Source organism: Denticeps clupeoides, chromosome 5, assembly GCF_900700375.1.
Source record: "Denticeps clupeoides chromosome 5, fDenClu1.1, whole genome shotgun sequence".
Classification (NCBI taxonomy): domain Eukaryota; kingdom Metazoa; phylum Chordata; class Actinopteri; order Clupeiformes; family Denticipitidae; genus Denticeps; species Denticeps clupeoides.
Genome location: NC_041711.1, coordinates 11,820,746 through 11,846,656, shown reverse-complemented (window position 1 = coordinate 11,846,656; position 25,911 = coordinate 11,820,746). Strand labels below are relative to the sequence as shown.

The window sequence follows — 25,911 nt, the reverse complement described above, 5'->3', positions numbered from 1 at the left end:
TATTCAGTAACCTCCCAATAGAACATTGTATAACAATATAACATATTTTAATTAGACATTTAAATTACAGCAGGGTTATAAAACATATTGGCAGAGATTTCTCATAATATTGATGTGTATCCCAATATTAAACAACAAAACCCATATATAGAAAGCAGTAAAATATGATGTATGTTGCTTTGAGTTTTTGTGATTATGGTTACCACATTGATTTAATAATAGTTGTGGAGTAGTGTAACAGTCCTAATGAAAATTTAAAAAATAAATACATAATCCATTTTACCCTTCATAAAATTCTTTAAAACAATACAGTGCATTTCAGCCTTTAGGGCAAGAAAGGACTACCTACACCAAACTAATTCTGATTTGATAAAAGAGTGTGTAATAACCATGTGCATACTGTATTAAAAAGGATACACAACTTCTCACACTATGAGTTACACACGATGTTTCTTTCACTGATTCATGGCACACTTGCACCATTTGACTGTCTGGTCCCAGAGAGGAGCTTTCACTGTACCTGGACTATTTCAAGTTTCACACTTGAGGTTTCCTCTGAAACATGTGAAATGAGTCTTTATCGGCGGTGCTTCAGCCATCACTGCGGAACCTGCAAGCAGATGCGTTGCCATTGGTTCTTCTCATTTACCCGGTCAGCTGTTCTCAGCCTTTATCATCAAATGAAATATGTTGGCGAATGGGAATGTGGTTTTGACAAAATGCTAAACGTTCATCACCTTTGACTCACAGGCGACCCCAGAGTAACCAGGGCGGCAGTGACAGAAGTCGGGCAGGACGCATTTTCCACCGTACAGGCACTTCTGATTACAGATGGCTGCCAAACAGAACATTTTAACATGAAGAGAGAAACAGAAAATGATGCATTATTCTTGGAAGGTCTTGCCCCAAGAGATTCAACATAAGGCTACATTTTTAAAATAAAAGAACATTAATAAAATAAAAATTTAAAAAGTCAGCTTTTGCTTTGGGTAATTTTTGCGTTATCACCTATAACTGCTCAGTGCCATCTAAAGAGTCGAAACACTAGACAGAGCTGCCTGGCTATGAAAGCCTGTAAATTTAATACCATTTCCTTGTGGTTTCTATTGTTAATAGCTATCAAGTTAATGAGCTAAAAAGCTTATACTTCTGATTACATAAACTGAATTAACAGCAATAATACACAAGCATTCTGAATGTCAATGAAAATATATTGAGAAGATAACATGCTGAGCAGTAAACAATATATATGATGGCCATGACATCAACTCATCATCAGCCACTCGTAATGCAACGATTTTGTGTGAAACATCTAAACATCTATCATCTGAGGAATCAGTGTAGAGTAACTCACGGCTCTGGCACTGAAGTCCCTCCCATCCGATTGGGCAGTGGCACGTGTTGGGCCCGATACACTCTCCCCCATTCTGGCACTTCTGTAGGCACACCGCTGCTCACAGGGTGCACAGCCGAGACAGAGAAGATGTCAACAACCGAGAAGCGAGAAAACAGCAGCACAGTAAAAAAAAAAAAAGGGACGTGGATTCACTCACGGACATTACATTTCGCCCCTCTCCACCCAGACGCACAGGAGCATATATTAGGACCCACACATTTACCCTTATTCATACACATGGGGTCACACACACCTAGAAGAAATAAAAATAACATTAGAACACACAGACACAGAGGTATAATCATTCATGTGGTATAAAAGTCGAGGATGACGCACTGTTCTGGCATCTCTTCCCCGTATATCCCTCTGGGCACGAGCATACATTGTTCCTCATGCACTGGCCCCGGTTCTTACATGGAGGACTGCACACAGCTGCCACAGACCCACACATACACAAAAGTACATGTTAGTCTGGCCTCGAACTGAACATGTAGTATAATGAACTCATATTCTGTCATAAGCCAGGAAAAAAAATCTATTCGCTTTACCAATTTGGCACTGTGAACCAAAGAATCCACTGGGGCAGCCACAGACATTGGGTTTGATGCACGTCCCCCCATTCAAGCACACTGGCTTACAGACAGCTGAAAGATGGATGAGATGAGATCAGACAGACAGGTCTGATACCTGTACTGATAAATAAACAGTAAATAAACACGGAATTCACTTTTAATTTAGACCACAGCATCTGCCAGAGCTTCATTTCAATACAGTAATATCAACAACATCCGAGAAGTCGTGAAACTCACATACCAGAGCTGCATGAAGGTCCATCCCACCCTGACTTGCATTTACACACATCTGGGGAAACACACTCACCGCCATTTTCACAGTGTCTGTTACACACCACTGAAATCAAAGCAGAGATGTTAAACAGCATATACATACAGTGGTGGCCTAGCGGGTAAGGAAGTGGACTCGTAACCAAAGGTACAAATCCCGAGACACCAAGGTGCCACTGAGGTCCCCTTTCCCCACACACTGCTCCCCGGGCGCCTGTCATGGCTGCCCACTGCTCACCAAGGGTGATGAGTTAAATGCAAAGGACATATTTTGTTGTGTCACCGTGTGCTGTGCATCACAATGACAAAACAATTGCTTTCACTTTATAAAAGCATACATATATACATACATATATCTTCAGTATCCTCCCTGAATGTCTGAATATGATGTAATTATAGGCCCGTGACTTGCGCTCACTCACTGGTTTCGCACTGCGGTCCCACATAACCGTAAGGGCAGGTACAGAGATTCCTGGCCAGGCAGACTCCACCGTGCTGACAGGGCGGCTCACAAATAGCTGAGGCACAGATCAGTCACTTATTGCACATAACCCATCCCAGAAATGAACGATGTGTGTTTTTTTTTTTTTATTCATAAATATGCCATGCAGGCCTGGTTACCTTCCTGGCATGTAGGCCCACTGTAGCCCAGGGGACACTCACAAACACTGGGCCTCACACACTTCCCCCGGTTCTTACAGTCAGGTCTACACACAGCTGAAAAAAGCAAAACACAACATAACATAACAGGCCCACTTAAAGTCAACAAACTGTATTACACAATAAAACATGTTTACTAAATTGCATTTCTATTCATTAATTGCATGTATTTTTTATTGGAAGCTCACCAATGTGACAGTTGTAGCCTGTGTAGCCTTCTTTGCAGGTGCAGGTGTTTGGCTGGGAACATTCCATGTTCCGTCCACACGGGTAGGTGCACATGGCTACAGCAGCAGAGGGAAACACTATCAAACACGATGAAGTCATATAAAGCCAGGTCCTTCTCAACTGTTGCACAATATTGCACCATGTTACAACACAGCATAAAAAAGACAGGCAGCTTGTGACAAAATTCCCACCATTGCAAGAGCGCCCGTCTCCAGTGTAGCCAGAAGGACAGGAGCCGCACTGGAAGGAGCCGGAGGAAGTCGACTCGCAGGTCACACCAGGGAAGCAGGGTGAACTAGTACAAGCCAGGAGTCTGGATGCTCCATCCATGTTGGGCAGCACCACCTCCCCTACACCCTCATGAAGTGCGGGGCCCTCAACTCTCTGGTTATTTCCCTTCTTTCTTTGGATAGTCAGCAGCCTCTTGCTGTTAGAAGGGGAGGTTCCATCAGTGCTTTTATGGCCTTCATGGAGCTTCCTGGTCTGAGATGAGGAGGAATAGATGATTTTTGTGTCCCCACCCACTTTGCTGGTTTCTGGCTTCTGTCCTGTAAATAGAGTGTAAATGTAAGAGAGTGACGCTTGGACAGAAACAGCAAAAGACAAACATATTTGACTTGATGCATTACTTGTAGACGCCTAATTAGAAAGTCCTTCCATTATAGGTAATATTCTAGTCATTTGAGAACGTGTGTATATAATACAACATTTGTTTACAGTTTCTAGTTTAATTAAATGTCCATTTACTCAGTATTGTAATTAGTTCAAGACTCTAACAGATACAGTAGTTGTGGTGAAGATAAACCAACATTTCCCTGATTATTTTTTTAGCCCAACGAGTTGGTAAAGTTGGAAAATCCTTCAGCATCTGTAAATTTAGGAGGTCCAATCATTAGCCATTAAACTTTCTGGGGCTCTAAGGTAATTGATCCTCCCTGCCACCACTTTAGTGCACTATCAAGCACTCTTGGTGTCACGACTCTGGTCATTACAATAAATATCAATGCTGTGTTAGTCGGACTAAAACCAGACCAGACATCTCAAAGTTGGACTAACAGGCCCAGATACTGGAAACCGGCAAAGGCACCATCTTAGCACGACCTCTCATAGCATAATCAAATATACATTTGTCAATGAATCAATAAATCCTGTGCATGGGCACTGGGACAAGGATAGTAGCCTGTCTTACCTCTTTGCAAACAAGAGTTCCCATCACCCTGCAGCCCAGCTGGACATGGTCCACAGATGTAACCAGCTGCGGTGTAGGAGCTCTCAAAGCACGGGACTCCTGGGTAACAAGGTTGTCTGGAACAGGGGTTCTGGGCAACTAGACAACACATTCCAGAAAAGACCAAAGAAGAACATTGCTTTGAGAACAGCACAACACAGCATTGCAACATCAGCGTAAAATACTCTGTAACATCGCCCCTACCCAGTCTGCTTCGAGGATTTAGATCAGTGCCAGGTAGGATACGTTTCTCCTCAATCTGGATCTTAGGATATATACTGCTGGACGGACCTTCCAAGAGATGGAAAAAGTGAGAAAAAGGAGAATTCAAACCACCCTAAACCATTGTGTTCTCACACCAAGGGTCACCTCAGCCAATCGAGTGGACTGAAATGGAAAGTTTACATTAAATTATTTATAACTCACGTGTGCAGTTCTGCCCATCACCAGATAGGCCAGTGGGACAGGGTCCACACACAAATGAGCCAAGTGTGTTTCTGCAGGCCACTCCAGGAAAGCAGGGGGACACCATGCACTCATCAACATCTTCTTCACAGGTCATACCTACAACAGACTTTCTATTAAATGCTTTTATCTTACAGTCCCTGACAAAAGTGCCACTGAAATAAGTTTCTAATAAAATTTTTTTTTTTTTACAAGAAATGGCTTATTTTATTCCCAACAGCTTTTGTAATAATGTTTCAATGCAAAAACAAAACTGTCAAAATGTATTCTAATGTTCAATTTTTGCAAAGACAGAAGTGTTGTCGGTTTGTCATATGAGCTTCACCTCTGAATAATCATGGATCAATTCGGTCTCAGGTGTGTCTAAAAAGAACCCCAGTACACTAGACCTTCACATCAACTGCAACTAGACCTCTGCAAACATGCCTAAGATTCAGCCTGAGACTAAAGTGTTGATTATCAAGAGGCTGAAGACCAGATCCACTGCTGATGTGGCAGACACCTTCAATGTGTCTCAGCGTCAAGTGCAGAGGATAAAAAAAATATTTGAAAAGACTGGAGACCTTTTTGACAAGCCCAGGTCAGGCAGACCCCGCAAGACAACTGCTCCAGAGGATCGTTTGTTGGCTTGAAAAATCCAAGGTCAGCCCATTTTCCACTGCAACAGAGCTCCACGAAACCTGAAGTCCTTGTGTCAACCAGAACAGTTTGTTGGATTCTGTCTCGAAATGGCCTCCATGGTCGAATCAGTGCCCAGAAGCCAGCACTAAGCAAAAGACAATTGAAAAATTGTGTGGCATTTGCCAAGGCCCACAGCCTGCTAAAAGGATGGATGCTGGAAAAGTGGCAGAAGGTGGATTTTTTCACACCGCAAATATTGCAGGAGGCCTAATGGAGCCACATGGATCTGAGATTCACTCAGAAAACAGTGAAGTTTGGTGGCGGAAAAATCATGGTCTGTGGTTACATCCAGTATGGGGACGTGCGAGAGATCTGCAGGGTGGAAGGCAACACCCTTAGCTATCTTTTATATTCCCAACCATAAAAGAGGCCAAATTCTGCAGCAGGATGGTACTCCATCACATACTTCCATCTCCACATTGAAGTTCCTCAAGGCGAAGATCATGATGCTCCAGGATTGGCCACCCCAGTTACCAGACATGAACATAATTGAGCATGTGTGGGGTAGGAAGCAAAGGATATTGATGAACTCTGGGAGGCATGCAAGATTGCTTTCTTTGCTCTTCCTGATGACTTCATCAATAAATTGTATGAATCCTTGCCAAACCACATGGATGCAGTCCTTCAAGCTCATGGAAGATATTAAATTTAGATCTCACAACACCACTACTTAATTTGCTGACATATTTTGGAATTTGCAGTAAATTTGTTTAATTTCTGTATAGGCGACAAAACTTTTGCCTTGCCAACATTTGACCTTTCTGTCTTGATTAAGTGATAAATCTTTTTTTCAGTGAAAATAATTCATTTTAATGCATTAAACATCATTTGGTAGGGTTTTAACTTTTCATATGAGCTATTTCTAACACCAATTGATTAATTAAAAGTCAGGTTAATAGCAGGTGTTTCTACAAAATAGAAAAGCAACAGGACTTTTGTCAGGGACTCTATAGTAAAGTTATTTAAAAATCCAGATGTCTCACACTGTACATAATTTAATCTAGTCATAATCTAGTTACCAGTCATTCCTGGAGGACAGAGGCAGATGTATGAGTTGAAGCTGTCCACACACTTGCCCGAGTGGCAAGGGCTGGACCTGCATTCGTCCACATCCACATCACAGCGCTCTCCCTCAAAGCCGGCTGGACACATGCACAGATACTCCCCACTGCCTGGGGGCAAGTTAATGTTGGTGACACAGGACGCGCCGTTGAGGCAGTCGCATGGCCGGACTGAAATCTGGAAGAACACGAGAGGCCTGCAGATTTTTATATTGTTCCGCAGTCTGCATGCCTCTATTCACAAATATTCTGTTACATTCCATGGTAAAATTACTTTACATTTTCATCTATTATTTCATAAAGCATAAAGGCCTCATTACAAGCTGACCCTCAGCTCCATTGTGTGTTCATATTTGATGCCATTAATATACTATGCAAACCATACAGAGTGCTACGCCAATGTATTCAACTTCCAGCAATAACTGGTCATTTCAGATTTGGCCATTTATTTGGTGAACATCATTTAATCGCATCATTGTTTATGACACAATTTAGAATAAGCACGTCTTGCACTATTCTGCACTAGTTCAGGCCTTGCCACACCAGAACAATTCCCAACATCTAATTTATATCCTTTTTGGATACACACAGACACGCATACACACTTCTGACCTCCACAGTGGCCTGGGTTTGGGCATTGCAGTCATCAGAAATGGTCAACTCAAAGCTCTGTGGATCTTCCGACAAGGCCCTCCAAATGAGGAGGCCAGCAGGGGAGAGAACAGCATCACTGGGACCTGACTCCAGCGTGAACAGGACTGCTGAGCCTTCTGGGTCTGAAGCTGAAAACTGGTAGACAAAGTTCTCCCCATAGAACGTCTGCAGCCTTGTTTGGCTGAGCTGGAAGGTGGGCGGCTGGTTTCCTGTAAAGACATGATGTTGAGAAGACGCAATACAAACCGTCTGAGGAATATGAGAATGATATTTTCTTTCAAAACATTAAAAACCGTGTCAAGAGCATCTGTACATTCAGATTAGCATTTGGTAGATTTGTTCGTAATCATTTAAGATGTCTGTGAGATGACTAAAGCACAATATGAGAACATATGAGAACAATCATGGTTTCAAAACACGGATCCCATGAGAGAACAGTCATCACTGTAATTACTCTAAGCAATTCAAATGTGTGTGTGTGAGTGAATTAATTCTCATTATGAACGTTCAGAACTTTTATTCTGGCCAGCTAACACATAATGGATGATAAACCAGTCATCAAGTTGGTCAGTAGTTTCAAGTGGTTCTTACTTTCTGCAAGGGACCAGGTGTATTTGGACAAATCTGGCCGACACTTCAGGCAAGGGCTGCTGGGATTGAGGTCACCCTCACCGTAACACAGTCCATCGATGTTGCATGTTCTGTTCTGCCAGGAATGAGCACATTACACAACATAATTAGATTTGCTGACCGAAAAGTTGACCCATTGATTGCAAATGGTTACATGGTCTGCTGAATGTCTGAAAATGGACTCTCTCACTTTTATAGTGCACCGAATGCCGGTGGTCAGGACGCAGCTCTGACACGCCCCATCAAACAGGGTGAGGATCTTCGCGTTACTGAATCCATAGCCGTCATGTGAGACCTACAGGGCAGAGTTCAAACTTCAATGCAGGGGACATTTTGCTCATTCATATAGCCATGTTGGGTCCAGTGCACCAGCTGGGTCAAACTCCATTAGAGCATCTGTCCGCCATCTATGAACCTTTTAGAAGTTTGACTGCCTTGATTATTTTGTTATTGGCAATATGCAATTTGGAAAACAGAACATGTGGACTGAGGAAAAGAACACAGCAGGTACACGAGTCACCCTGCAGCCTCGGTGAAGATCCCAGATGAATAATTTGTGTGCATGAGGGGCATTCCCTTACTTTGATTTGCCACCGGGCGATGGGTTTGTCGCTGGGTGTCTCCATTCCGACAGCCACTGCAGGCTGCTGCTCCTCTAGAGGGAGCTGGCACTCTAACGCTGAGGTGCTCACAAAGGAGGCTGGGACAGACTCAGGGTCATCAAGAACCCACTCACCGTCCAAAATCTGCAGGCAAAAAACACCCACACATAGGCAAGGCTCACTGAGTTCTCTCTGAGATCTCAGTAAAGTAGGTTTTAAAAGAATCTATACAAATCTATACCTTTTCTTTCATGACTTCACATCTGAGCTCTTGAGTATTTCTGAAGCCCTGACCGAAGACTCGAACAGTAGAGCAGTCGTTCTGCCGCACGTCACACAGACCGCCGTTCTCCAGTCCGGAGAGCTCTGGAATCTGATCTTCAAGGTTGCAACAGAAGGATTTCCAAATATGAACATTACCTTACAATTGCGTATACAAGACCATGCAGGTCAAATCCTACGTCCAGACGTACCAGATTCAGAGCTACAGTCGTAGGACCCGAAACCAGGGAAACAGACGCAGCCCCGTTCGGAGCACTGACCGTTCCCGCTGCACAGGTTAGGGCACCTTAGGAACCTCAGCACATCCTGGTTTTCTTGTCTCCTTTCCTTCCCACCGTCCTCCAGTAGACGCCTCTCGCACTCGTTCTCCAGCAGGGGCAGAGTGGCCTCCAGCCACATCACATCGTCCTACAGAAGGCCGAGAAAATAAACATGAAGCCAGCAGACGTGAGTGGTGGGTTAAAGCCTCGGACGGGTGGTGGTAACCTAGTAGTAGCCTAGTAGTAGCCTAGAGGTAACACACTCGCCTATTAACCAGAAGACCCAGGTTCAAACCCCACTAACTACCTTTGTGTCCCTGAGCAAGACACTTAACCCTGAGTGTCTCCAGGGGGACTGTCCCTCTAACTACTGGTTGTAAGGCGCCCTGGATAAGGGCCTCTGGTAAATGCTGTAAATGTAAATGGAGGACGAGGGGGAATGAAAGCCACACACCTTCAGCTGCAGATCCTTCACACACATCTCCAGAACCCAAGTCAGGGTCTGTTCCAGCAGTTGCCCACAGCCCTGTCCTACGCTGGAGTTCACCACCACCTGCTGGCAGAGCGAGGTGGCTTGGTCCTCATCCATCCCTGATGGAGTGGGCCAGGATGGAGGAGACGACTCTGGGTTTCCAGCCTCCTCAAGGTCTTCTGGGAAGAGGTATGCGAGGGATTTCTGGTCTGATGGGCTGAGGTTTCGGTGGGATGAAGCTGGTTTTATGTATTGTCTTCTGTTCCTCTGAGGGCGATGTGACCGGGTTTGGGGTTTTCTCCTGATCCCAGCTCTCCTAGCATTAGCAGGCCGGACAGATCGAGCTGGAGCTACGCTGGGCTTCTCGGCACGGTCTGCTGAGCTGATGTGTTCAGCAGTGACATCAAGAGATGGGATGATGGCGGAGAAACGCACTATGCCCAGATGAGAACATGAAGGTCCGGGGGACGGGTGGTGGCGGAGTATAGATGACGATCGTCGGGCTGATTCCTGTTCACAGAGGCAGAATCGGCGAGGACTTGACTGGGTGTGATGGGGTGGGATGCGGTCAAACAGGCTGCTTCTGGGTGCCAGTCTAGAGGCAGATGAGAAACCAGCTAGTGAGTAGGCTGTACCCACTGCATTTTAAATAAAGTCTTTTGATTTGAAATGTGGTGCCTGTCATGTCATGTCATGTATTTCATGAAGTGCATTAGGTAATTTGGTTATTTTTGTTTTGTTTGTTCGGATTATTAAAAAAACTGAACAAGATTGTTGATTAGCTGCTATCTAATCTTTATCTCAGGCAATTGTTTAGATGTAAATTCTTTAATGTAAAACCTAAAATATAATGAAATATCATTAAAATATCATTTTAATATTTAATATTGATTGTATTTATGACGTGGTTTGTTTATGATGTCTGTTTTACAATTTAGACTTTGGTGCAGTCTCTGAATTCTGTGTGCGATCAGTGAATCAGAGATGAATACGCAGCATTTACTCCAGCATAACCCATCTGACCTCCACTGGTTGATAAATGATGTGGTGTCCTCTACAGTCTCTCCCCCGGCTTTGTGAAAATCATTTCGTGGGTCTCCATCAAACGTTCCACACAGGCCTTCAGCATGACCCCTGTCTGAGCCTGGAGCCCTGATGGTCAAACTCATCCCCCACTCAGATACATCAGCCCGTACCATGGTGCCAGATGCGAAGGTCAACTGGAAAAAGGCAATCATGATCAGTTAGACCATAACTGAGCGTACACATTTTCAGTTCAAATTCTGCCAATCTCAATCAAGTTGATGCATGTAAGATATGTTAAAATTACCATTCCTCACCGTGACTTTGCGTCCTTTGTACGACTCTGTGATGTGGAAGCCTTTTCTTGTTGGGTCACGCCCCTTCACTAAAAGCCGTGGCCGACTCTCGCTCAGCACTCCTCCACACATGTCAATGGAGATGATGTCCCCACCGTCCCTGGCCACAACACCACAGGCGCAGGAAGAAGGGTGGAGCACGCTGCCACATTCCCACTGACGCACGTGAACCTCAAATGGACGCACCGTGCTCTTATACAGCACAAATGTACCAATCTGGTAATTATCATACCTCCTGCAGGGGAAACAACCATTTCTTCTTATGTGAACACCACAGATTTCAAAAATAAATAAAGGGCCATCCGGATTTTCTTATGGACTCGGAAAGAGTTATATGAATAGAATCATGAGTGTCGACATGGCGCTACTACTATTCAGTTGTTCTCATACCTGCCGTCCAAGGTAATGACATGAGGGTCAGTGAAGGAGTAGCAGTAAGCAGGAGGCAGGTCCTTTACGTGGATCTGAAAGACATTTCAGAAACTGAGAGAAACTGGCCGCACCTTCAGACTCTGGTTGGCTTGTACAGGAATTTCTACTCACCTGCACACTCTGTGGTGTGTAACCGTTCCACAGGAAGTTCTGACTGGTGACAGGACCGACGTGGATCTTTGTGCTTCTGTCTCCGTCGCGCAGGAGGTCAGTGACCGCGGCGTAGTGCAACGTGCTCCGACTGCAGACTCCAGCCCGACAGGCAGCTGGAGACAGGTCCACTTCGCACGCAGAGAGGGACAGGTTTGGACCCAGCTCCTCCTCGTCTGCTTGTGAAAGCACAAAGTCGACTGCTTGCCAAACTCTGCTTGTTCTCCGGATGAGCGCGGGAACGACATGAGGAGCCCTCACCTTGATTGGCTGTGCTGAAATGCAGAGAGAGGGCGCACGTTTCGGACTCTTGGCCATCTGACTGGCAGGGGAGGGGCACGGTGCTCTCCACAGCCAATTCGTACTCCACCCCGTCCTCCGAGATGACAGCCAGCTGCGGCATCAGCTACCGCCAAGCACAGACCCAAGCAGAGGTGATTTCGAAGCAGAGCAGCTAATACCAACCATTTTACAAATCAAATAATACAAAAAAATTAACAATACATTTCACCTACCCTGATTCCAGCAAAAAACTCTTCGCTTTCCACTTGGAGGCCACGCACATCCGGTGAGTCAAGAAAAAAAGTGGAGGAGCTGCAGTGAATCTGAGGAGACGCCACAACATTACACTTCACAGCAGCACAGTCATAAAAGCCTTTTATATTGAAGACTGGATTAGCACAACAATTACATTCACCGGAGAACAAAGAGTCAGTGTGACCTTCGTGTCACCCTGAATTACCTTGTCCCCGAGACGCAAGTTGATGCCATCCAGCTCAATGAAGGTGAAGCGCTGGACGGTGGTCTCCTGCCTCAGCTCCTCCTTCTGACCGTCAGGCGAGACACGGGACCAGACCACCACGTACCCCAATGAGCCGTTCACATTCGGGGAATCGAATGAACACTTCAGGTAGACGCTGGTGCCCGAGAGTTCAGCCACAATCACAGGCACTGATGGTGCAGGTGGTGGTTTGGCTGGTAAATGGAAGGTTAAAATCATTACCTCATGAATAAGAGGCCGATGGTGTACACAGTATCTCACAAAACTGAGTACACCCCTCACATTTTCACAAATATTTTACTACATCTGTCCTTGGGTCAACACTGACGATATGATGATGTGAAGATATATTGATACATTTACATTTACAGCATTTATCAGACGCCCTTATCCAGAGTGACTTACATTCAGTAGTGACAGGAAGTGACTTGTTCAGGGACACAATGATAGAAAGTGGGATTTGAACCTGGGTCTTCTGGTTCATAGGAGAGTGTGTTACCCACTAGGCTACTACCACCACACAATATAGTCATTGTACAGCATAAACGGTGTGAATTTGACACACATGTCTAAACTGCTGGCAACAAAAGTGAGAACACACCTAAATAAAAATGTACAAACTGAGGCTTCCTTCTGACACGACAGCCATGAAGACCAATTTGACAACTTCAACCACTGCACAAGACAACCTCTGGACATGATGCTCGGCACGTGCTCTCAACTCCTTTGGTGGACCACGTTGACACCTGTTCTAAGTGGAAACACAGGGTGTGGTCATTTTCTTATAGCCTAGGCCATCTTCATGTACAACAAGAGTTCTTTTTTTTTAGATCCTCAGAGAGATCTTTACCATGAGGAGCCATGTTGAAATTCCAGTGACCAGAGAGTGAGAGTTACAGCACCAAGTGACATACATCAGTACCAGTCACACAATGGGGATAAATTGGGGATCATTTGGACATTTTCACTTAGGACTTGTACCCAATTTTGTTGCCAACATTTACACTGTTATACAAGCTGTACACTGACTACATACCCTTATATCGAAGATATAATATAATATTTTTAAAAATGTGAGGGGTGTACTCACTTTTGTGACTGCATGTACTGACATATGAACTGTCATAATGCAGTCTGGGAAAAAAACACAACTGGAACTAACTGTCAGGATGACAAAGCAGGATGAACACATGCTTTGGTCATTAAGATCAGACCCATTCCTCAACCGGTTTCCTTTCGTAAGGAACCATGATTAGAAGCCACCGAAACACCCATAACATGCATAGCACGATATTGCATGTAGGTACTACATGAGATGAAGAGTGTTAACCCGTGGTGTTGATTCCTCCACCAGGACGTTCAAGTGACAAGCTCACCTCTGCATGTCCCATCCACTACAGTTTCATCTGGACCGCAGCGGACTCCAGTTGAACTGGGAATCTCTGTTTAAGGAAGCAGAGACAGGAAACAGAGTAACTGCAATGTTTCATCCTTTCACCCTGTGGCACAAAAATGTCATCATAGTAATTACGGCTGTCAGAATCAACATGTTAATCTCCATGTTTAAATGTTAAATGCGGCAGAGTTTTGTTTACTGTGTTCTCACGATTGATTATCTCAACTTGATCCAAACTGATGGAAAAGGAAATTCCCGAAAATGTGACTGACTTGTGACTGAAATGTGACTGACTGGATTGTAATTGTTTTAAACATGAATTACAGCAAACTTCAGTGTTAATAATTAAACAGGATTAAATGCACAATGTGTAAATGTGTGATTAATAAGCCGACTCTAAAGAAACACACAGACAGAAGGCCGACTTGCCCTCAGCGCAATATCCCATGCATCCCTGCGTGGGCTGGAGCAGGTAGACGTAGAATTCGCCACAGTTGCGTACGCTGACGGGAATGCGGAACAGGCAGCAGTCCTTGCTGGTGCTGTGGAAGAACTGCCAGGTGGCACAGGCGGTGAGCTGTCTGACCTCCAGGGGACCAGGCAGCATCTCGGCCTGCCCCAGAGAGAGCCACACTGGGGCCTGGGTCCCACAGTGGTTCACCTAGAAACAGGTTTCACAATGATTGGCAGTACTTGGAGAAAGAGTGAAAGTGGTTGTTTGTGTCATTGTGAAACACTGCAGCGCAGCACACGGTGACACAATGAAATGTGTCCTCTGCTTTTAACCCATCAACTTGTGAGCAGTGGGCAGCCATGAAAGGCGCCTGTGGAGCAGTGTGTGGGAACCTTAGTGTCAGTTTGGCTGCTCTGGATTTGAACCCGCCACCTTTTGTATGTTCATGTAAATTGTGTGCACTCATATTTATAGTATTTCTAGTACAGATCAGCACCTATTATTATACTCCTATACAAACCCAACAGCAGTTCTGAATGTTATTTAATATGAAATCTATAGTCGGAAAAAAGATGGAGTTACATCAGCAGGTATTTGGAAAAGGAAATTGTCCATCTGCGATTAAAAAACAAAAGGCCCAGTGTTCCCGTTCAAAGTATCTAAGCTCTCTGGTCATGCGCCCAATGCAATGAAACCATACACCAACTGAAAGAATTGAATCTAAATTAAAAACTGCTGGGTAATTAACTCACAATAATAATTCATGCAAGACATTTCAGCCGGCAGAATGGGTACAATTATTACACTTCACAATTAATGATAACAAGCTGAACTGTCCTCCGAGGCTTCAGCAAACTACCTCTACACATTTGGTGGGCATGCGTGCTGGCTTGTCAAAGATCTGGAACTGGTACCAGCCAGGAGTGAGGGCGTGGTCACAGATGAACTCCTGCAGCGCCGACTGCCGGAGCCCCTGGGAGCTGAAGGCTGTGCTCCTGTGGGGGTTCTGGAGGACAGCGTGTCCACCCGCCTTGCATTCTGGTGGCAGCACTGTGGGCAAACGTAAGATGACCGGTCACTACTGAGAAGACATGCACATTCTACACACATTTTATGTTTTGTGCATCTCATATTCTTGAAAATATTACACAGGTTTGTACAGATATGACCTAGATACCTACAAAGAGAAATGGCACACTAGGTGACATGAGTGTGATCATGGGAAACTGTTAAATTCTAAATGACTTATTCCACAACATACATACCTGAGCAAGTCCCTGATTTTAAGTCGCTCTGGATAAGGGCGTATGCTAAACGCTGTCAGTAATTTTGAGCACAATCATTTTAATTTCACCCCATCAGTCATCAAAAGAATCAGCTGATCAATTGAGTAAATATATAAATTTGCATCATTGGTATAAATTGCAATCAGCTATTTCTTTGAAGTGTGGGACTCAACTGAAAACCCAGTACATCTGTTTTCTATCAGGCCAATCATGAAAACACATAAAAAAAGCACCCCAAACCCCCCATCAGATTCCTGGGAATGTTTACCACTGTTGAAAGTACAGCATCACATGTAGGTGTTAATTTCCTTCTTCTTAAGCAGGGTCCATAGCCATAGACGTTTGATGGGCTGACTCACACCATCTTGCCATTCCCTCCAATTCTCTCTCTTTTTGTAATTAGTGTCAAATTTCCCACAGACAGACACACACAGAACAAGCCCCTATGTGAAATGAAACTGCAGGGAAGTGAAGACAGATCTATCTTGAGAGAGTTCAACATCACTGGCTTTGAAGAACGTGTATGTTGAAGCCAAGCTTTCTAATCATCAGCAGCTAGAGCATCTTTGGTGCTTGGCCCAAGTAGCCATTTCTTGGTTAACTGAGGCCAAAAAAAACTTACATCTCACATGCGAACTATTGTCCTACCTGCACCTACAGGTCAGCAAAAAAGCTAAAAATGCAGAAACCGGCAACGAAAGCTGCGGCGCACAGCAGGTTTCCAGGTTTAACCCCATCAGCTGCTGTATAAGTCAGAATGACTCGCTTACCAGTCTGCGAATACGAGTAGTTACAGACGAGGGGTGTAAGGAGGAGGTATTTCCAGCACGCATGAAGATCCATGGTTCGGTCCGTGCGCCGGAACAGCTCTGCGCGCTGCAGCTCCCCACGTCGCCGCTTTTACGCGCAGCGCGGAGCCGCCGAGGAGCTTCTGGAGGAGGATCAATCTCAACCTCCAACCTCAACTCACTCGTCTTAAGCGCGGAGCCGCCGAGGAGCTTCTGGAGGAGGATCAGGCTCAACTTCCGACCTCAACTCACTCGTCTCAAACGCGGAGCCGCCGAGGAGCTTCTGGAGGAGGATCAGGCTCAACTTCCGACCTCAACTCACTGGTCTCAAACGCGGAGCCGCCGAGGAGCTTCTGGAGGAGGATCAGGCTCAACCTCCAACCTCAACTCACTCGTCTCAAACGCGGAGCCGCCGAGGAGCTTCTGGAGGAGGATCAGTCTCAACCTCCAACCTCAACTCACTCGTCTTAAGCGCGGAGCCGCCGAGGAGCTTCTGGAGGAGGATCAGGCTCAACTTCCGACCTCAACTCACTGGTCTCAAACGCGGAGCCGCCGAGGAGCTTCTGGAGGAGGATCAGTCTCAACCTCCAACCTCAACTCACTCGTCATACGCGCGGAGCCGCCGAGGAGCTTCTGGAGGAGGATCAGGCTCAACCTCCAACCTCAACTCACTCGTCTCAAACGCGGAGCCGCCGAGGAGCTTCTGGAGGAGGATCAGGCTCAACCTCCAACCTCAACTCACTCGTCTCAAACGCGGAGCCGCCGAGGAGCTTCTGGAGGAGGATCAGGCTCAACCTCCAACCTCAACTCACTCGTCTTAAGCGCGGAGCCGCCGAGGAGCTTCTGGAGGAGGATCAGGCTCAACTTCCGACCTCAACTCACTCGTCTCAAACGCGGAGCCGCCGAGGAGCTTCTGGAGGAGGATCAGGCTCAACTTCCGACCTCAACTCACTGGTCTCAAACGCGGAGCCGCCGAGGAGCTTCTGGAGGAGGATCAGGCTCAACCTCCAACCTCAACTCACTCGTCTCAAACGCGGAGCCGCCGAGGAGCTTCTGGAGGAGGATCAGTCTCAACCTCCAACCTCAACTCACTCGTCTTAAGCGCGGAGCCGCCGAGGAGCTTCTGGAGGAGGATCAGGCTCAACCTCCAACCTCAACTCACTCGTCTCAAACGCGGAGCCGCCGAGGAGCTTCTGGAGGAGGATCAGTCTCAACCTCCAACCTCAACTCACTCGTCATACGCGCGGAGCCGCCGAGGAGCTTCTGGAGGAGGATCAGGCTCAACCTCCAACCTCAACTCACTCGTCTCAAACGCGGAGCCGCCGAGGAGCTTCTGGAGGAGGATCAGGCTCAACCTCCAACCTCAACTCACTCGTCTCAAACGCGGAGCCGCCGAGGAGCTTCTGGAGGAGGATCAGGCTCAACCTCCAACCTCAACTCACTCGTCTCAAACGCGGAGCCGCCGAGGAGCTTCTGGAGGAGGATCAGGCTCAACCTCCAACCTCAACTCACTCTTCTTAAGCGTGGAGCAGGTGGGAGCCTGTGGTTTCTTTCCTTGGATAAAAGATGCAGGATTTGTTTATTGGGTTTAACCCATGAACGACACATGTGAATGTAATCGTAATCGTATATAACACGTAATCTGAGGAAAAAACGAAAAGTCTTCCTCTCCATCCTTAAATATTGCGTGGCAGCATGAAAATGCTCAGTGTACATCATCTGTCAATTTAACTTTATCTAATATATATAAGTGGGATTTTTAATTTCTGGTTATAATGGCACAAATGTGATGCAAATCAGACACATGGCAGACATGCCCTTCACCATGTTTCTTTTGGAGGATGAGAGAGGGACTGGATGGAGGCATCACAGTAGTGGCTTTGCAATACACATTTGCAGCAGCAGTAAACACAGGAGGAAACACTGGAGGAAACTTCTGCTAGAGCCATTTGTGCAGCCCGCCTTCACCCGACTTAATTGCACAACCCCTCTGGTTTTTGTATCAGTAATGGCTGTTGGGTGGGCTTCAGTGTAAATCCCCCCAATTTTCCGGCTCCCTTTCTTCTTTCAACTGTGCATGTTAAGGCAATTCAGACTTGAGCATTTTTTCATTCTTGATAAAAATTCATTCCATAATTTTACATTTCATAAATAGAAACAAAACCAACAAATGTGCCCTGGATCTTGTAAATTCCACTGGTAAGATGAGCACAACCTAGATGGTTTCAAACTGGTTGAACCAGCTGTCAGTATGGTCCTAGGAAGCTTGGGTGCTGCAGCAACTGTGTGCATGGTCCTCTTGCAATGTTACACGACCTGTGACCTTTGCCCTTGTAGCCTCACACAACTGATTCCCATTTATGACTCTGCCACAAGAATCTACGCCTTCCATGGTTCTGTTATAGTCTTCCAAGATCTTATCGAATTGAAATGAAACCATAACTATGTCTGCACTGTTTGTATTTAAGACGCATTATATTTAAAGTATTGATTATGATCATTATGTTGATGATATTGTGTATGGGTGTTATCTCTTTTTCCCCTTCTTCTTAATATCTTCAACATTTACTCTTACAATGCAGACACAGAAGCAGACATCTGGAAAACTGATCACTAAATTGCAATAGAAGACAAACGTAATGCTTCACACCTTTTTTAAAAATCAAAATCCAGCCTCTAGCACTGTGTAAAGCAGTGTTTTAATATCAAATTACGACCCCATTTTATGTTGGATGATGAGCAACATACATGGATCTGGTCTGGATGGTCTTTCTTTGTGTGTGTGCTTGTATAATATTTACATTACTTTATAAACCAGACATAAAAACCTAAATGGGTGGTAGTAGCCTAGCGGGTAACACACTCACCTATGAACCAGAAGACTTACTACACTTACTACTATTGTGTCCCTGAGCAAGACACATAGCCCTCCTGGATGTCCCTGTACCTACTGATTGTATGTCAGCCTGGATATGGGCATTTGGTAAATGCCATAAATGTAAAATGTGACGAGGTGAATTCACTGACCTTGTCCATCACTGAAAGTGCCTACAATGAGCACATGAATGTAACACAGCACAATGGGAGAAGGTGACTTATTTAGATTTCTTTGGTTTCACTTCCTTTTGAAATATTCAGAATAGGATTTAGGATTATTCATGGATTCATGAATGTTCACTGACAACTAATAGCTCAGTGGTGCTATTAGATTCTTCAAATTGAGTCCAACCAAAATGAAAAATCCGCTAGACTGCTTCAATTAGTCTTATATCCATATTCAGATGACAGTTTATTTTTTATTTTAATTTTTTTTTTTATTATTATTGTTGCATGATTTCATATTACACCCATGCTGTTTCCTGATGCCCTCTGGTGGATAAAGGTAGGGACAAAGGAAAGGACCTTTCACCAAATAAATCATTCCACTGGAAATAGACTAGTTTGAGAAAGACATGAGAGTAATAATGCTGTTTGTGTGTATGAGTTTAAAAAAATGAAGTAAAAAAAAGTCTGAATATTTTAATTAAAAAAACATTACCAGTGTTAACAGGTAACCTGTAAAGCAGTGAGAGAGCAGTGTTCAGCAAGGCAAGACAAGCAGACATGATTGCATGTCTCTATAGCACTGAATATTATCAGAAAAGATATTAAAAGTGTTTTTGCCACTGTGTTAATACGCTGACAGCAGATCGTAATGCAGACTGTACAAATCGTCTACACAAAGAGAGGAAACGTTATTTCTTTGAGCCTCAGATGTATTTTGTTGGGTCTGATTGGTCACACATCTGGACGTGAACATGAGGAGTGATCCCAGGATACACGCTTTTGATGTCAAGCATTGTTCCGATCTTCTGTCCCTTCTTCACCGTCCCTCTGAACTTGTCTGGCTTGATGTAGAACAGCTTAAAACACAAACCTAAAGGGTGTAGAACATCTTAAAGCACCGTCGGGTTTCTCCCACATGCACGACATTAAAAAATGCAGGATTCTGTGGCATCATCTGAGTGTTCATTTATTTTGATTGGATTTCGAAATAATGCTTTTGACATAATGTTCATTTACGAGTGTACAGAGCTCACCTTGTCCTTCTAGTCGAATGCCATTGTTGATTGCCTGCTTGCCACTCGAGTATGGGAGAGCTTGGCCCTTCAGCTCCACATCAAAGGGAGCTGTGACGGTTGTTCCTATATCACAGATTATATCCACACCCTTGTGTGTGCGGCTGCCCCTGGACACACAAATACACTTTACATTTAGTGCTGTTCATTTTATATTTTACATATAACTACACTATACGTGAAACCTCTTCACTTCCCTAGGTGGTTTCCCTTGGTCAAATTCAAGTTCCAGTTCCCTTCAAATTCAAGTCAGAATGGCATTATGATGATGTTAGCTTGTATAGAGATCTATGGCTACAACAAAGTAGCACTGAAATAAGAGTAATATTTTACATTTATAAATGATGCAATTGAACTTTACCTTTTGGCTCCAAAGTTTCCACAGCCTTGGCTGTCGCATCCTCTTATCCTGTTCAAGCCTCCACAAAGTGGACCAAATTTTTGCCCTGTCAGATTAAGCAAAGTTGTGTTTCATTCCCCCACGTTAAAACTGGACCATAGAGAGACCACCTGCTTGTATTCCAGGGGCATCTAAGAAATATGATTAGGGGAAAAATTGTCTTACCATAAACGCTGAGCTCTAGAAATGGAGGAAAGCAAAATGTAAAAGTGTTAAACATGTTATAGCTTTAAATAAAACACTACTTGTAGGAAATTATATAATTAATCCCAAATGTATCTAGTCTTTATGAGCCAAGTTATTAAAATACATGGCCTGCCATTTTAGCTGATAATTTAGACACAAAAGATAACTATTTAACCATAATGTATTTATAATGTTTTTATACCAGTGATTTGAATCAATCTTTCATCTTTCCAGATTTCCACAAAAATTCTGATGATTTATCAACTTACCAGCAAATGCCAGCAGAGTTATTATGACGGCGCACTTCATCTTTTCACCCACTGTGGAGTATCTGTAATAGTCCTGCATCTGAGACACTGCGGTCTGTATTTATTCAGTCAGCAGTCGCTCCTCCCCTGGTGCTTCCCACCACAATCTCAACTAATTCTTCATTCCCCAGGAAGAGTGCTGGGAAAATGGATAACAGGGTGTTAATATTTGCCTTTAAACTATAATCAATGGATCTGTGTGTAGTGACAATTCCGATATCAGCGTCATAAATCATTAATGAAGATTGGGAGTAAAATAATTATCTGAATACTTCTTATGTTCTTCTTACTGTTCTCAGCTGGTTTAGTTCCTCATGAGGCATGTTTTTCTTTTTGTCTTCCCCTTGCCCAACAGGCAATGTTGTAGACTGGGGATTTACATTTTTAGCCACATTTCCCCTTACTTCCCCATACAACATTATACACCAGGCACTACTTTCACCCTATTATTTATTTACATTCGAATGTTAATATTTCATTTTCAAATATTGGCACAGTTACTTTGGTCATTTCAAAACAGAGCAGGTTTGAACCACATTAAGGGGAGCAAGAACAAACTTTTCTCTGTGTCTTGACTGGGGCCTGGGATGTTTGAGATTGCGTGCTGGTACACTCTACACACAATGTGTGTCAGTGCAAATTGCTTAGCAACCTCATGTTGTGTTGTATTCAGCTCCCTCAAACTGTGCTGGACTCTTATTTGAAATCACAGTCCGCAAACTGAACAGTCATCTCTGCATTACCAGGACTTCTGGCACTATTGACCAGTTTGGAAGGGGTACATCATTCTGTTTGCTGTTATATGTGATTGAAATTAAATCCACATTTTCCCCCTGTTGCTCGTACAGAAGGACATAAAAACAACTTAATTCTTAAGAAATCTCAGTCGAGATTTAATATGCATTAGCATGTATTATTATTAAAATGCACATCATATTAACATGTTCAGGTCAAAGACAAGGCCTTTAAGTGCATTAACGCTCCTGTTGCAAGATATTTATATAATTTATACAGCATATAACACAAAATAAGCATATTCTAAAAGTAACCTGTTCAGTATCACATAGTCTAAATACAGAAAGAACATACCACAACTATCGAGGGGTCACAATCTTAAGCTGGTGTTCAGAAGTTTTAGTTAACACTTGCTTCTACTCGTATAACATCACCACGGATCTTTTGTAGCTTTAGAAGTATTGCATGTTTCATTCAGGTGTGTGAGAACACACCTAAATAAAAATGTACAAACTGAGGCTTCCTTCTGACACGACAGCCATGAAGACCAATTTGACACCTTCAACCACGGCACAAGACAACCTCTGGACATGATGCTCGTCACGTGCTCTCAATCATCATTTGGACATTTTCACTTAGGACTTGTACCCAATTTTGTTGCCAGCATTTACACTGTTATACAAGCTGTACACTTACTACATACCCTTATATCGAAGATATATTATAATATTTTAAAAAATGTGAGGGGTGTACTCACTTTTGTGACTGCATGTACTGACATATGAACTGTCATAATGCAGTCTGGGAAAAAACACAACTGGAACTAACTGTCAGGATGACAAAGCAGGATGAACACATGCTTTGGTCATTAAGATCAGACCCATTCCTCGGCCGGTTTCCTTTCGTAAGGAACCATGATTAGAAGCCACCAAAATATTGCATGTAGGTACTACATTAATGAGATGAAGAGTGTTAACCCGTGGTGTTGATTCCTCCACCAGGACGTTCAAGTGACAAGCTCACCTCTGCATGTCCCATCCACAACAGTTTCATCTGGACCGCAGCGGACTCCAGTTGAACTGGGAATCTCTGTTTAAGGAAGCAGAGACAGGAAACAGAGTAACTGCAATGTTTCATCCTTTCACCCTGTGGCACAAAAATGTCATCATAGTAATTACGGCTGTCAGAATCAACATGTTAATCTCCGTGATTAAATGTTAAATGCGGCAGAGTTTTGTTTACTGTGTTCTCACGATTGATTATCTCAACTTGATCCAAACTGATGGAAAACTTGTGACTGAAATGTGACTGACTGGATTGTAATTGTTTTAAACATGCATTACAGCAAACTTCAGTGTTAAGTATTAAACAGGATTAATTGCACAATGTGTAAATGTGTGATTAATAAGCCGACTCTAAAGTATCACACAGGCAAGAAGGCCGACTTGCCCTCAGCGCAATATCCCATGCATCCCTGCGTGGGCTGGAGAAGGTAGACGTAGAATTCGCCGCAGTTGCGTACGCTGACGGGAATGCGGAACAGGCAGCAGTCCTTGCTGCTGCTGTGGAAGAACTGCCAGGTGGCACAGGCGGTGAGCTGTCTGACCTCCAGGGGACCAGGCAGCATCTCGTCCTGCCCCAGAGAGAGCCACACTGGGGCCTGGGTCCCACAGTGGTTCACCTAAAGACAGGTTTCACAATGATTGGCAGTACTAGTTGAAAGAGCGAAAGTGATTGTTTTTGTCATTGTAAAACACTGCAGCGCAGCACACGGTGACACAATGAAATGTGTCCTCTGCTTTTAAACCATCAACTTGTGGGCAGTGGGCAGCCATGAAAGGCGCCTGTGGAGCAGTGTGTGGGAACCTTTATGTCACCCTGGCAGCTCTGGATTTGAACCCGCCACCTTCTGTATGTTCATGTGTAAATTGTGTGCTGACAAAGATGTACTGCCTTTACTTAAATTATATGCACTCATATTTATAGCATTTCTAGTACAGATCAGCACCTATTATTATACTCATATACAAACCCAACAGCAGTTCTGAATGTTATTTAATATGAAATCTATAGTCGGAAAAAAGATGGAGTTACATCAGCAGGTATTTGGAAAAGGAAATTGTCCATCTGCGATTCAAAAACAAAAGGCCCAGTGTTCACGTTCAAAGTATCTAAGCTCTCTGGTCATGCGCCCAATGCAATGAAACCATACACCAACTGAAAGAATTGAATCTAAATTAAAAACTGCTGGCTAATTAACTCACAATAATAATTCATGCAAGAGATTTCAGCCGGCAGAATGGGTACAATTATTACACTTCACAATTAATGATAACAAGCTGAACTGTCCTCCGAGGCTTCAGCAAACTACCTCTACACATTTGGTGGGCATGCGTGCTGGCTTGTCAAAGATCTGGAACTGGTACCAGCCAGGAGTGAGGGCGTGGTCACAGATGAACTCCTGCAGCGGCGACTGCCGGAGCCCCTGGGAGCTGAAGGCTGTGCTCCTGTGGGGGTTCTGGAGGACAGCGTGTCCACCCGCCTTGCATTCTGGTGGCAGCACTGTGGGCAAACGTAAGATGACCGGTCACTACTGAGAAGACATGCACATTCTACACACATTTTATGTTTTGTGCATCTCATATTCTTGAAAACATTACACAGGTTTGTACAGATATGACCTAGATACCTACAAAGAGAAATGGCACACTAGGTGACATGAGTGTGATCATGGGAAACTGTTAAATTCTAAATGACTTATTCCACAACATACATACCTGAGCAAGTCCCTGATTTTAAGTCGCTCTGGATAAGGGCGTATGCTAAACGCTGTCAGTAATTTTGAGCACAATCATTTTAATTTCACCCCATCAGTCATCAAAAGAATCAGCTGATCAATTGAGTAAATATATAAATTTGCATCATTGGTATAAATTGCAATCAGCTATTTCTTTGAAGTGTGGGACTCAACTGAAAACCCAGTACATCTGTTTTCTATCAGGCCAATCATGAAAACACATAAAAAAAGCACCCCAAACCCCCCATCAGATTCCTGGGAATGTTTACCACTGTTGAAAGTACAGCATCACATGTAGGTGTTAATTTCCTTCTTCTTAAGCAGGGTCCATAGCCATAGACGTTTGATGGGCTGACTCACACCATCTCGCCATTCCCTCCAATTCTCTCTCTTTTTGTAATTAGTGTCAAATTTCCCACAGACAGACACACACAGAACAAGCCACTATGTGAAATGAAACTGCAGGGAAGTGAAGACAGATCTATCTTGAGAGAGTTCAACATCACTGGCTTTGAAGAACGTGTATGTTGAAGCCAAGCTTTCTAATCATCAGCAGCTAGAGCATCTTTGGTGCTTGGCCCAAGTAGCCATTTCTTGGTTAACTGAGGCCAAAAAAAACTTACATCTCACATGCGAACTATTGTCCTACCTGCACCTACAGGTCAGCAAAAAAGCTAAAAATGCAGAAACCGGCAACGAAAGCTGCGGCGCACAGCAGGTTTCCAGGTTTAACCCCATCAGCTGCTGTATAAGTCAGAATGACTCGCTTACCAGTCTGCGAATACGAGTAGTTACAGACGAGGGGTGTAAGGAGGAGGTATTTCCAGCACGCATGAAGATCCATGGTTCGGTCCGTGCGCCGGAACAGCTCTGCGCGCTGCAGCTCCCCACGTCGCCGCTTTTACGCGCAGCGCGTAGCCGCCGAGGAGCTTCTGGAGGAGGATCAATCTCAACCTCCAACCTCAACTCACTCGTCTTAAGCGCGGAGCCGCCGAGGAGCTTCTGGAGGAGGATCAGGCTCAACCTCCAACCTCAACTCACTCTTCTCAAGCGCGGAGCCGCCGAGGAGCTTCTGGAGGAGGATCAGGTTCAACCTCCAACCTCAACTCACTCTTCTCAAGCGCGGAGCCGCCGAGGAGCTTCTGGAGGAGGATCAGTCTCAACCTCCAACCTCATCTCACTCGTCTTAAGCGCGGAGCCGCCGAGGAGCTTCTGGAGGAGGATCAGTCTCAACCTCCAA

The 25,911-nt window shown here is 44.4% G+C and overlaps 2 protein-coding genes across 2 annotated transcripts; both read right to left on the bottom strand.

Annotated features, from left to right (window-relative positions):
- Positions 1–74: 74 nt before the first annotated feature.
- On the bottom strand, positions 75–25,738 carry vwde (von Willebrand factor D and EGF domains). Its single transcript, XM_028979193.1, has 33 exons — positions 25,443–25,738; positions 24,246–24,436; positions 23,302–23,555; positions 22,898–22,953; positions 12,165–12,397; positions 11,938–12,027; positions 11,684–11,828; positions 11,384–11,598; positions 11,231–11,304; positions 10,802–11,075; positions 10,485–10,681; positions 9,444–10,056; positions 8,921–9,137; positions 8,689–8,825; positions 8,427–8,591; positions 8,036–8,140; positions 7,807–7,921; positions 7,174–7,424; positions 6,520–6,739; positions 4,781–4,918; positions 4,559–4,645; positions 4,316–4,453; positions 3,318–3,674; positions 3,087–3,182; positions 2,860–2,955; positions 2,661–2,756; positions 2,210–2,305; positions 1,945–2,040; positions 1,733–1,828; positions 1,554–1,649; positions 1,355–1,450; positions 738–835; positions 75–610 (listed from the first exon to the last, which is right to left on the bottom strand). Exons 1-33 carry the CDS (start codon positions 25,513–25,515, stop codon positions 599–601), a joined length of 5,223 nt encoding a protein of 1,740 aa, XP_028835026.1. The 5' UTR covers positions 25,516–25,738; the 3' UTR covers positions 75–598.
- LOC114789797 (leukocyte cell-derived chemotaxin-2-like) lies at positions 19,632–21,278 on the bottom strand. Its single transcript, XM_028979189.1, has 5 exons — positions 21,101–21,278; positions 20,811–20,825; positions 20,607–20,691; positions 20,207–20,355; positions 19,632–20,043 (listed from the first exon to the last, which is right to left on the bottom strand). The coding sequence occupies exons 1-5, from the start codon at positions 21,177–21,179 to the stop codon at positions 19,877–19,879; spliced, it is 495 nt and encodes a 164-aa protein (XP_028835022.1). The 5' UTR covers positions 21,180–21,278; the 3' UTR covers positions 19,632–19,876.
- Positions 25,739–25,911: the final 173 nt, after the last annotated feature.

What these genes read in the sequence shown, in the direction of transcription:
- LOC114789797 (XM_028979189.1), bottom strand. Translation starts at nt 21,179, where the DNA reads ATGCAGGACTATTACAGATACTCCACAGTGGGTGAAAAGATGAAGTGC. An exon ending in GGAAACTTTGGAGCCAAAAG is followed by an intron (nt 20,356 to 20,606) that starts GTAAAGTTCAAT and finishes TTGTGTGTCCAG; the next exon opens with GGGCAGCCGCACACACAAGG. An exon ending in CATTCGACTAGAAGGACAAG is followed by an intron (nt 20,044 to 20,206) that starts GTGAGCTCTGTA and finishes TACACCCTTTAG; the next exon opens with GTTTGTGTTTTAAGCTGTTC.
- vwde (XM_028979193.1), bottom strand. Translation starts at nt 25,515, where the DNA reads ATGGATCTTCATGCGTGCTGGAAATACCTCCTCCTTACACCCCTCGTC. An exon ending in TGCCCACCAAATGTGTAGAG is followed by an intron (nt 23,556 to 24,245) that starts GTAGTTTGCTGA and finishes ACCTGTCTTTAG; the next exon opens with GTGAACCACTGTGGGACCCA. An exon ending in GTGAAGTCATGAAAGAAAAG is followed by an intron (nt 8,592 to 8,688) that starts GTATAGATTTGT and finishes TTTTGCCTGCAG; the next exon opens with ATTTTGGACGGTGAGTGGGT.